Here is a 12,838-nt window from a genome sequence, read left to right as displayed (position 1 = left end):
TTTGCGTGACGATCGCCACAGCAAATGATCAACATGATGCAAAATTATACTTTGCATATCAAGGGACGTGCATATATCCAGAAATGGCATGATTGTTTTTTATTCTATTTTTGTGCATTATGCTCCTTTATTAACTTTTTTTTTAAAACAAATATGTACAAATGTGCTGTGGGGTGGTTTAGGGAAAAAATTTATGATCTAGGCAACTACATCTTTTAACCTGTCTTGTCGGATATAGATGGACATCGTGATGTTGCCATCGAACTGGAGGTTGGTCACCGATCCACTTTCGAGTCATTAATCTGTACCATCTTTTTGCTTGATGGTGTCTGATTTAAGCAATGTAATGTCCAATGCCAGCTAGAATATGCAATACAAAAGCATGCAGCATATACTGAATCGGAGTCAAATGCTCCGTGGGTTCCTTTGATTAATAAAAGTGATGTACCAGCTGCTTTTCATTCTCCTAAAACACGAGTTAGCTATCCATACACTTTTTTTTGAATTGCATACTAACATTGCCAGATAAGGCAAACACAGGAGGCAGCACTGTGAATTTATTGTATTCCAGCACTTCATTCAACCCCTGATCAAATGATCTTCCATGGGCATAGAGACAAAAATTCATCACCAGATTGATACCTACGGGTTTTGGCAAGGACCACGTCTGGAACAAGTCTACCAACTCCTCCGTTCCATCTTGTGCCAAGGCAACCCACTTGAGCATAAACTCATAGGAATCTAATAATACATCATATTCAATAAAACCCCCCACTAAAATAATAACTTCATGTTTACCTCTAGCGTCACAGGTGTAGCGATTACCTATGACATACAACTCTTGATAAGTGGGTGGAGGTACATCAGGGATGGGAATCTCCTGGAAATAAAATGGGTCGTCCGCCTTCCACTCGGGAGAAACACCGTTACGTTCATTGCCGCCGTCGTAACTCACCATGCTTGGAAGATGGGCTTGAGGCTCGTAAACCTTTGTGGCGGTTGACATGCCCAAAAACCATCCTTGCAGGTCTTCTACAGCTGAAGGGAGAGTGGGGAGCCTTTAATAAAAAATAGCCTGAAAATAAAATAAAACTATACCTATTCTAGCACGGATGAGATCTTGCTTGGTGAAATACTAATTGTCAAAATATTTGCCTTCTTTCACAGCATCAGGTACCAACTTGAGTGACTTATTAATATGGCAGTTCGAAAAGGGATAATTAAATACAACACCTACTCGGTTTCGTTAATTATTTTATTTAAAAAAAGGATAGCACTGGGCATATTCTTTACCTGAATAGGTGCACTGAAGAAACAAATGTTTGCAATATTTTTAATACCAATGGTACTGTAAGGGAGAGTGCTTGCGCTGGAGGAAGACATGTTAATTGTTAAACGATAAAAGAATAAAAGAGCAGCTGGATTGCAGAAACATTTCTCTTTTTTATACTTGCTGATTTAAATCCCTAAACTTTATTATATACACGCAATACTGATTGGTGTTCGAATAAATCATGATAATCGCAATGTGAATTACCTTTTACTGTACATATGAATCGGGTCTCTCAGGGATAGGCAATTTTTCGTAGGGATAGCCAGATTTTATAAGGGACAGTCAAGGTGCGCGTAGTCGTAATGTTGGATTAGGATACTTTAATAGACACGGAGAGGTCAATATAACTTAACAACTTGAAATATATACACATTTATTACAACCAACATAGTTTAAACCAGTATGTGTGTGTTACAGCTTACCTTCAGCTTCTCATTTGAACTTTACCTTCTTATTTCTGCGTATGATTAAAATCAAATGAGCTTAAAGGCAAAAGAATGATGACAAATTGTCAATCATTTAATATGCATTTGTTCGTAATTATCACATTGTTTTTGATTATGTATTCTTGTTTCCAGGTCTAAAGGATAACCAAATTTATCATGCACTTTTAATATTACAGCTCATTTGAATACATTAAAAAATAGCTTTTTGAAAAAAAAAAGACTATATTTCTCACTTGTTTTTATGCAAGTGATGACTATTGTTAAGGATGGAGGTTAACTGTTATTTTTTATACAAGTGATGACTCCATATAAAAAAAATGGCAATAATTCTCCCTTGTTTTTTACAAGATATAGACAACGAGCCAAAAAAAAATTGGCAATAGTTCTCCCTTGTTTTTTTGTCAATTCAATGCTTGAATTCCACAGTGCTTTTATTCTAGCTATCATTATTTTTTTTCACTAAAAAAAATTAAAACAATTAATACACTTGATGTTGAAAAAAGGTCTTTTTCGTTACCTGTACACTAAAGACAATAGACCAGTTAGACCATATGACGAGCATATATAGATGGTATTGAGTCCTATTCATTCTTGATACTTTTATGAGAGATAAACCATCCAGATGGGACAATGAAATTTTTCTTTTTTTTTTCTTTAACCGGGATTATTTTGACCATAGCTCCCCCTTGTTTTTAACAAGATATAGACAGTGAGCAAAAAAAAATTGGCAATAGTTCTCCCTTGTTTTTTTGTATTTTCATTGCTTAAAATCCACACTGTTTTCATCCTAGCTATCACTACTTTTTTTAAAAAAAAAAAAATTACTAAACATGATGATCTTTATAAGAGGTCTTTTTTGTTACCTGTACAGACAAGGCAGTACGTCAGCTATACCATACGACAAACAGATTACAGATGATATTAAATACTATTCATTCTTGACACTTTTACACAATAGACATGCATCTGCTAGATGGGACAATAACATTTTTCTTTTTGGCAATGGTTCTCCCTCAATTTTTTCAAGTAGAACGGCCGCAAGAAAAATTTGACAATAGTTCTCCCTTGTTTTTCGTAAAGTCAGTGGCATTAAGACGAGTTACAGTAACAGTGATGGTTATATCTATTACTTACATGCATAATTAATATACTAAATAGGTATGATTTTTTTTTTTTTTTTTTTTTTTTTTTTTTTTTTTTTTTTTTTTTTTTTTTTTTTTTTTACCTGTGCACAAGTACAATGACCCTGATTATTTTTTGGCAATAGTTCTCCCTTGTTTTTTCATACATGTTAACAGTAGCAGGCACATTAGATAGCATCATACCAGTAGTCCAATAAAGCCAAGAGTATCAATGCATATTCCTTCTATTTTTTTTTTAAGGGTGCAAGAATGTTAGATCAGAGTAAATTATTATTGTTCTTTCTTGTTACCTACAGATTCAACAACCCCTTGCTCTTGTTTATTATATCCAAATACTAGTGGACATTAAGTCAGTGACTATACAAGAAAAAGGAGTGAGTCATTAACAGAAAAAGATGGCAATAGGTCTTGTGAGTTACCCGTACAAGCAAGAAATAAACCAGTAGACATTGTCAGCAATTCCATTTTTTTTCTGTTTGTATGCAAGTAATAACCAGGGGATGTAAGTAGGACTATAACTATCTGTTACTAGTATGAAAGAATAAATAATATACAAGTGGGATATAATATTTTTTTTTTTTGATAGTGTAAAGAATATAAGAATGAAAGTGACAATAATATCAGTTTGATTCTTGCAAACTAGGAATAAAAACAAATTAAAACACAAGATAACACGTCCTTTTTTTTTCTTGTTACCTATACAAAGGATAAACCAGTTTATATTGACAATAGGCATGACCGATATAATAAGCCATGGCTGAAGCTACTGCTGTTGATTATACATAAGTAACTGAATAGGTTGATTATATTATTTTTTTCTTGTTACCTATATATCCAAGTGACGTACTAGATAGAGAGGCAGTAGCGGTTGACCTGTACAATACGTATGAGTACATCTATCTGTTGTTTTAATAAACGGGTGAGTAACAGAACAAGTAGATGACAGTTTCTTCATGTTCTTTTTATACACGGCGAGACTTCTTTTTTTCTTGACAACAGGACCAGTATACGCTTTGAGTTCTATTTATACAAGAAATGAATGAGTTACACGTAAAAGTATTCAAATAATAGTGCTGTCTTGTTACCTAGATTCCTGAGTAATGGACCAAAAAAAAAGAGACAATGCATGACGCGTTTTACTTGCTGCTTGTTCACAGGTATAACACCACACTTGCTCTGGTTGAATACACAAGACATAAAGTCATTTCACTTGTCTTTGTAAAGAGGCACGTCAAATAAAAAAGAGATTCATCCTGGTCTTCTTTTTTTAAAGATGTTAAAGAGCCGTACATCAGAAGAATGTAGCAATAGTTCTTTTTTTTTGCTAGAGTAAGAGAAGGATACACCTAACCACAGAGGAAACCATAGTACAGTCAGTGCACATTGGTCTCGTTTATTTTTGAGTGCTTAAGAAAATATTCTCCTCCACTATATGAATTCAATAATGTATGGATGAGACAGCACAGAGAAAGAATGTGGTCTTTCCCTTTCTTGATCTTGGAGACTACACGCAGCAGTATTCCTGTACAGTGGTAAAAGAGGTCCTTGTTGAGTAGATGGATGGGAAAAGGAATAAAGAAATAAGAGTCCTTTTTCTTGGGTGCCATGATTATAACAAATGGGTGTTCCTTGGTAGCTTTACTTTCTTGCTAGGCACGTATGGCTATGGACAATGTTGGTGAAAAACGTGTTCAAACGTGTCTTTTTTAAATACTTTTCTTTTTACTTTTACGTTTTCTTTATATCAGAATTTACACCATGGCGGCATCAGACCTTATAATTAACGACACAGACTAAAAAAAACGCGTCCCATCAGTACATTACTCCTTCAATCATAAAGCTGTTCTTTAATGCTATACCTGGCATTACAACCGGTGTAGATAGTCATTATAAAGGATACGTAAAGACTTGAATAATGTGGCAGAAGAAAAAAAAAAAAAGAATAAAGAAAAAGGAAAAAAAAAGGGGGGGAGGGATAGATGACGTGTGCGGAGATTTTAGGCTGGCCTTTGATTTTGCGTGCGTCCGTGCGCCCGTGCGCCTACACCACCTTCCATATGTATTCTTTGGTTACTTGTTTCCTTTTTCCTTCTTTACAAAGACGTCTCCCATACACCATTTTATCAGTCATAGAGATTATGTTGACCTTTTCATTTTATTGCCCTTTAGATATATCAAGTAGAAAAATAAAAATAAAAAAAAGAATACTTACACTTGACATTTTATACACCTGTCCTTTGTTCCTTACAAAGACTTATTATATCCTATACCTCTACTTTAGTGTCAACTTTTTTTATATATTAAAAAAAGACAGGCTCTTGTTCCTGTTTACCTTCATTTAAAATACATTTTACGCTTCGTGTTTAACGCCAATACGCCTTCATCTTATTTATCATGACTTACACTATAGTAGCATGCGTTCATCTTTACAAATTGCACCAAGACCTACATTAAAAAGATCAGCTTCTCGGTCATTTTTTGATGCATTCTTTTACTGCTAACGTTGTTTCCTTTACTTTAACCCATTAAATCTTCTTTTGCTTGTGCATTATTATACTTTACTTATTCATCATCCTTCTGTGTAAACAAAATGAATCTATCAGTACTGTTTAAAGTGAACCCCCTTTATAAAGAAGCTACCTTATTTGGCCATCAACCAATGCACTTACCATGAACAGGCCTCCATGACACAAATTCCCTTTTTCTTTTCTTGTTTAGCTTCACTCATTTATAGAGACGCTCGGGATTTCGGGCTCCTTGTCCATCATTTCACTCTGTCTTTGCTGTATTTAATTACTGACTCTATACATGGAAAAAGAATCTTGGACTCATTCCTTCTCAAGAGTCGGGACACTAGACTAGAGCGACTCACCTAGTTAGTCTTTTACACTACATTACTACCTTTTTCTTGTGCATTACCTTGTAAAGAGCTGTGACTCTTGTTCTTGATACGCAAGGGGAAAAAAAGAACCCAGTCTTTTGTAACTGCTATTCTATTGTGTCACCATTATAATCAATCAAACAATGCAACTTTAAAAAAGGTAAAAGAAAGTAATTCACTTTAATCCGCAACAATTTTTTTTATTTTAGTATAATTATAAAGCTTTCTTTGGTTTAAAATCAACACACTTCAAATCACTAGTACGCTCAATCATATCTGGATGTAACTTCATAGATCGTAATTGAATAGTAAGGGGTCTGTCTTTCTGAATGAATGTTATTATATCCGCGAATTCAGCCTGAATTAATACCCGCATGCTGTCTGTTGTACATAACGCCGCGATGGCCAACGCACCATGTTCGAAGTAACGCAACAGAATATTAAATCTATTGCCTACAGTTTTTATTAATGCAATCTTGTGCGTTGTATAGTTGCATTCTATTGTTTGAATAAATACTTTTTTTTTAAAAAAAAAGAAATATTTACCCTTTAATAGATCTACAAATTTGTCGTGGAAGCCAGGGTATTCTTTCTTCAGTTTTTCGCCGAAGCAATAGAAATGGTAGCATCCAGCGTATTGGATTGTTGTTCCCCAATTTCCGAGGGTAATGTTGTTGTCATAATAATCCCTAACGGCACTAGCAAATACCTCAAGTTCAGATTGCTTTGTTTTGTCCGTTAACTGTGGAGCCACAGGAATTACTATCTGCATCAACATATTCTCAGTGGCCATCAACTGTATGTTGTTTTTAACCAACTGCAAATCCGGGAGGGCATTCTTTCCTTTCTTTACAACTGGAGCTTTTTTGGCCTTAAGAGCATCATTTACTTGACGCGCTCCAGAATCATTGTTATCATTCGTTCTGTCGTCGGAACAGCCAGCCTCATCATCAATATAGGGGTTCTTGCTGTATTATTTTTGGTTTTTAGCAGAACCACTGGCACTGGTCTCTTCCACTACCACTCTTTTCTTTGGCGTGGCCATCGGTCTTCCTTCAACCGGTAATACCGCAGATTGACCTGATTAAGTACATGTTAAGGCACATGTTAAGGTGCATGTTAAGGTACATGTATAAATATATTTTTTTTAAAAGAATAAAAAAAACTAACCTTGGATATGTAAAGTAATGTTAAATTTTTCCAAACAATACATAATCATTGTTGGATGATCGTTTGGATCTACAGAATAAAGTAAGCTATATGTTATGTTTATGAACCCTTGTGTCATGTACTTACAATTCTTTTTAATTACGTAGTAAATAATGTGGCTTTTAATTTGGTTTGGCGCATATATCCCTGAGGCCATTACATAAAAACACATATTACCTATAGCGTCTATTTAAAGGGGGAAGATAAAAGTCTTGTTACTTCAGGCTAGAAATAGATAAGAAAAAAAGGGGGCGTGGGATACTGATCTTAATCAGTTTTTGAAAATAATAAAAATAAAACCTCAACCTGCTTTTTAAAAATACACTTAATTTAATGACTTTTATCTTATGGGCTATAAAAGCACACAACTAGTACAATTAAATAAATAAAAAAGTGGAAGGGTAACAGTTTTTATTATTTTCTTATGAGTATGTCGATGATGCGCTGTATAATGCCTTACCTGTAATCCTCTTTTTTTTCTTTATCACGCTACAAGAAGCAACCATTGAGTTTATTTTTGAGGGCTACTGAAATAAGAGTATGCGAGTAGTATTGGCGTGATAAAGAGTATTTCTTTAAATAAAATAGAGTTTAGTTAAGAAGGTCTTTATAATTGCGAGTTGAGTGAGCACCACAGCTAGTTTAAACAGAAGCTGAACTGTTAGAAAAGAAATGGATTTAAGTATAGCTTATATGCTTATAAATAAAAGATACAATGATAAAATGTAATAAACGGATCAATCAGAATGATAATAGAGCTGAATAATATATAAAACTAATAAGTCAAAGTGTTGAAATATGAGTAAAACAATAGATGAGGATTTTTATTTAGGAGAGGTCTTATGGATGCCTATTTATAAAGATGGTCGTATAATCCAGTCACTGAAATTAAAGAAATTGAGAAAATTTATAGAAGAGATTGAGGTAATTGCGCCTACTAAGAGGTCACAGATCTGAGGATAAGAAAAAGATGAAAAGAAGTAGTTTTGGCAGGTGCAAACCCGAAAAGGTGTATTGCACTTTAGTAGGTGTTTAAAAAGAAAAAAAGATTGGAAATGCGCTCGATTTGTCGCATAACACTACCATAAATAAAAAACCAATCCCCCTCCTCCTTATGCTTGGGGAATTGCTTATAAATATTAAATACAGAATAATGATATTTTATAAAGACATGCCAACTGACACTCATTAAAAATAGAACGTCTCCATGTACCCTCTTATTTCACGCACACTATAATCTATAAGAGACTCTACATAATACGGCTATATTTTATTCTTTATTTTTTTTTATAGGCAGCAGAAATCTATGTGCACTCAATAGGTGTTACCTGTAATACTAATAGGGACACAAACAGGTCGCTTGCATGTATTTTTCAAGTACGCCATCATGTCTGAACATAACTACCACAGTGTACAACACTACTTTGTTTTTTAAAAATGCTTTTCTGGTTCCGCTATTGTATTCCTTTGCTTAAAAAAAGTATAATTTATACCATCATACGATGGATAATATTTTATAAGTATCAGCATACCCTTGTTCATAACTGACTATTTTAACGGTTAATTATAACAATAAAATATACATGTATGCAATTTATACGTGTAGGCTACATCTTTTAAATATACAGGTACTAAAGGATACAGACTATGCATTAAAAACACAGCCAGATTATCCTTCGTATGTTGAATTAACTGGTATAAAAAAGAGCCTTCCCTCTTGAATGTAAAGTTAATATACGTTTTTCAATAGACTCCTACTCCTTTTGTTGGGTTTCGTTGCTACGCTGCCCATCACAATGAAAGCCTTGTCTTTAAAATTCAATTTTGCGCTGGCAATTTAATTGCTATATTATTCTTTTTTTTTTTATAATACCTTCCTTAATCAGTGTTAATCCTCGCTAGCCCTTACTAACTGGTAGAATAAAAGTCTTATCTACGAGGAACCTATCTGGAATTGAAGAGAGGATTGTGTACCCAAATGGGAGAATGAAAATAATAACAATTCATAGACCAAGATTGAACTTTCTTTTAAATCAAAATGACATACTCTGATTTAATAAAAAATAAATGAACAGTCGTAAAATAATTAAACGCGTATCTATAAAATGAAGACCAAATACAACATGGTGAAGGAAAGATGGCTCAAAATAGTATCCTTTATAAACGCCCTTCACTTAAAAAGATGACAGAAATTAACATAAAAAAAGGCAAAGGCAAGATTAAATCAAACAGCACATGTAAAAGAAGGAAAACAAGAACAGTAAGATACAAAATCAACTGATACAAGGTAAAGATTCAAACATATAAATACACACTCTAACTGTCGTATTTGGGTACGATTCACTTAGGAATAATTAAGCAAATCGTTTAAATAAATAAACTATGAAATTAAAACAACCTTTTATGTTGCATATGAGCATACGCTTGTATACTGCTATACAACTTCTCCTACTTCGAGTACATACTTCTATATAAAAGATTGCATGATTGGCCTAAATACGATATACGAATGACAGTTGGATACAGAAAGCTATACCGCTGAGTTACGATATCACCGATCGAGAAGAGAATCTTCTCAGATCAAATCAAGAATTATAAGAAACAGAAGCTTAATATTAATGGTTCTCTCAATGGATTAGCTACCCAGAGAGAGAATAGAACAGCTATTAATATAAATGGTTCATTACTTATATATTGATATAGTTATACTGCTGATAAAGAGTATAAAGAAATAGTGTATGAATTAATGGATACCTAGCTTCTACAACCAAATATAAAAATATCGATAAGAAATTTTATATTTGGGATCGTATTTTATTCATTACAAAGATAATGAATAAATGATCAACCATTATGTTCTATTGCCAATTACACTTGACAAACAAGTATGCATCTTTTACAGTAACCGTTGCATGATCTGATAAATAAGTGTCTCGTAATACTAAAAATTTATTAGAATACTCATGCTCCCAATCCACTAATATGGGACAACGTTAACTGGAAACAATTCTAGCGAGCAGTATCCATTTAGCCCAAGGCGGCAAACAAAGTATAGATCTATTCCAAAACCAGAAAGGTTAACTCATCATTAAAACTCAGGAGAGTTGTGCAATATAAAAAGGATCATTCATAGCAGCAGAGTTCTTTTAGTCTATTTTTACCTCTAATAAAAATATACTTTTATCTCATTACTTTTCTATGTAGTATTTTGTCAAATACCACACTAACATATTTTTAAAAAAGTACTAAAACGGTAAGTTTTGTAAATCAAAAGAGAACAGCTTTTTATAAAAGAGGGTAAAAATCAATGCTTGTATTTCTCTATCAAACACATTCATGTTTATTTATACAAGAACAAGCAAAGGATACACTCGGGTGTGGCAATAAACATCTATAAGAAGTACAAAAGTAAAAAGAAAATGACTTTCAAAGGAATGCGTAAAGTTTAAATCCTGTGTTCCATTAAATAAACGCGTGCAGTAAAGCATAGTGAGTACACTTGTCAGAATGTTATGAGTAAATAAAAAATTAATAGGAAGAATACAAGCACAACTTCATCAATTACAAAAACTCAGGTATAAGCTTAACCTTCCTGCACTGGTAAATTTCAAAATAATGAAGAAAAGCGAATGTTCTTGTCAAAGAAAAGGCTACTTGTTAAAAAAGAATTAAATAAAGTGTATGAAGAACAAGATTGGACATCAAACAATGCTGCCCTTTCGTGTGTTATTTAAATGATTGTGTAGCTGTTAAATAACAAAATAGATTCTTGTAGTAAAATAAACATAATAATAGAAACAAACTAGACATAATGTTACAATGCGGATTTTCAATATGTAATAATTGACTTCAACACTAAAAACTTTACTCAAACAATTTATAATTTTCATGCTAACTTTTAGCATTGTACTTCTCTAACTTGAATCTTTACCTTTCAATATTTAAAACCTTTTGACAAATTTATTATTATTATCATTTATCCGAAATCAAGGGTATCGTTACCGATCCTTTGATTTCTCGAAAACTATATAAACCTTAAAACAAAACATATTTCAATAAACATTCAGATTTTACTATATACTTTCTATCATGACTTCCCTAACAAATATTATATCTTCTATATATAATTGGCCTATTATCTCACTGTCTCCCTAGAAAAACCGAAGCCTTAGTCTCTTTTTCTCTAAATCTGTCTATCAAGACCTTTTATTTTATTTTACTTAACTGGATCGTTACCATATATATTTATTATATATTTATATAAAATAACGTGGTGCTCACTTAGAACTGAATAATTGACTACAAACGTGTATTATTCTCCTTCTACCTTACTGTCAAAACTAAATCTAAACCAATCACCACTCACATTGTATCAATGTTAAAAAGAATTAAAAAAAAATGCCTAGCAGCCAAAGGCCCTAAGGACACCCTTTTCACTTCAGAAAAAAATAAAAAGCACTAGCAAGGAATTGAACCTACGTCCCTAAACCAGCAATTAATTAAGTGACAGTGATTAACCAACTAATCCTCCTTTATACTATTAATCTGTTATTTTTGTGTTTTAATTATGTCGCGGGTAACACTACATCTTTTAGTCACGTGATATCCACGTGCAGGTTATCGTATTGGCTGGAGTTTCTAAGGTGTTCTGAATTCGAACCCTGGTGGGGATTGTTTCTGAGGGTAAATATTTTATTCTTACATTCTTGTGTTATGATTACTTTGGTAAATACCGCTATTACCGTTCGAGTACCCTGTTTGCTGTATGTTAAGTCTATTTTTGGTCTACCTGGGAACGCGTATGATTTATCCGTCAAAATTATATCTCAGGATGATATCCGGATAATTGATTCTGTAAATAGTTATGGTTTAATTTTCTTGGGTGATTTTGGGTTAAATTTGACAGCTATAAAAATAGCATTAAAATTGTAAATCAATCAAAAATAATCTTATTCTTAGTCTTATTTTTGGAAGTTCTTCATATTTCCTCGAGATAACTACTTTGGCAGATTTCCTTAGCTTACTAGTGCAAATCTCTCCTACAACTGTCTGTGTATTTAAATCTTTAAGTCTTTACAGTCTCCTTTTCTTATTCATCTACACATTTTTTTACTCCCTCGTAATATATTTTTACAAAGATAAGGCGAAAGTTCACCAGCTGTCTAACATTGCCGTAAGTTGCCGTGAAGAAGGGAGAGGAAAATGATTTAGTTATAACGTAGAGAAATCGTTATATGAAATATAATAAAATTGGCTAAAATCACAGGCAGCAATTTATTGCACTTTTTTAATCGGTATAAATAATCATTAAAAAGGCTGTCAAAATAATGCAATTTAAAGTGTCTTAGGTTATTGCTCTTGAGTGTGTATTGAGGCTTAAGATCATCTTAAGTGTATTTGCAGTTTAGTATGTTTTATAGCTATGGTAAATTTCAACTTGTATTTATGGACGTTTAAGCGTTTAATTACTAATTGAATGGCTTAAATATATATTGACTTTTATTTGTATTGCACTGCTTATGTTCACACAGCTTTTTTGATTGCCCATTGTAACATCCACAAACATCATCACCCTCTAGCCCTGGTAGAATCCCTCTATATAAAGTATAATCATTAAATTTTGTCACTCAAAGCATCACTATATAAACGTTACTATGAGTAGGCATATCATTAATATAGTTGCAATAGAGAATATTTTACTTCGTTTGTGATTTATATTGATGCCGGTACGAAAATTGAAAACGTTTGGAAATTGTGAACGTATACAGTTGATTTATAAGCTGATTGCGAGTAATTTGTACATGAAGTAAATGAAAGTTCTGTTCAG

At 33.0% G+C, this 12,838-nt stretch overlaps 4 protein-coding genes across 4 annotated transcripts; 2 read left to right on the top strand and 2 right to left on the bottom strand.

Annotated features, from left to right (window-relative positions):
• Window positions 1-223: 223 nt before the first annotated feature.
• On the bottom strand, window positions 224-1,006 carry EV154DRAFT_491980 (uncharacterized protein; the record flags this gene model as incomplete). The annotated part of the gene is made up of 3 exons (XM_051599620.1): window positions 224-466; window positions 495-741; window positions 799-1,006. The coding sequence occupies 3 exons, from the start codon at window positions 1,004-1,006 to the stop codon at window positions 406-408; spliced, it is 516 nt and encodes a 171-aa protein (XP_051463141.1). The 3' UTR covers window positions 224-405.
• A 5,010-nt stretch (window positions 1,007-6,016) lies between these two features.
• EV154DRAFT_476364 (uncharacterized protein) lies at window positions 6,017-7,168 on the bottom strand (the record flags this gene model as incomplete). Its single annotated transcript, XM_051598032.1, has 5 exons — window positions 6,017-6,300; window positions 6,349-6,766; window positions 6,824-6,882; window positions 6,973-7,041; window positions 7,099-7,168. 5 exons carry the CDS (start codon window positions 7,166-7,168, stop codon window positions 6,017-6,019), a joined length of 900 nt encoding a protein of 299 aa, XP_051463140.1.
• Window positions 7,169-7,809: 641 nt separating this feature from the next.
• On the top strand, window positions 7,810-8,923 carry EV154DRAFT_476363 (uncharacterized protein; the record flags this gene model as incomplete). Its single annotated transcript, XM_051598031.1, has 4 exons — window positions 7,810-7,935; window positions 8,305-8,388; window positions 8,640-8,706; window positions 8,898-8,923. 4 exons carry the CDS (start codon window positions 7,810-7,812, stop codon window positions 8,921-8,923), a joined length of 303 nt encoding a protein of 100 aa, XP_051463139.1.
• Window positions 8,924-11,724: 2,801 nt separating this feature from the next.
• Window positions 11,725-12,419, top strand: EV154DRAFT_476362 (uncharacterized protein; the record flags this gene model as incomplete). Its single annotated transcript, XM_051598030.1, has 3 exons — window positions 11,725-11,939; window positions 11,971-12,184; window positions 12,360-12,419. The coding sequence occupies 3 exons, from the start codon at window positions 11,725-11,727 to the stop codon at window positions 12,417-12,419; spliced, it is 489 nt and encodes a 162-aa protein (XP_051463138.1).
• Window positions 12,420-12,838: the final 419 nt, after the last annotated feature.

Source organism: Mucor mucedo, assembly GCF_025094135.1.
Source record: "Mucor mucedo strain NRRL 3635 chromosome Unknown EV154scaffold_4, whole genome shotgun sequence".
Taxonomy (NCBI): Eukaryota; Fungi; Mucoromycota; class Mucoromycetes; order Mucorales; family Mucoraceae; genus Mucor; species Mucor mucedo.
This window is presented reverse-complemented; position numbering and strand designations above follow the sequence as displayed.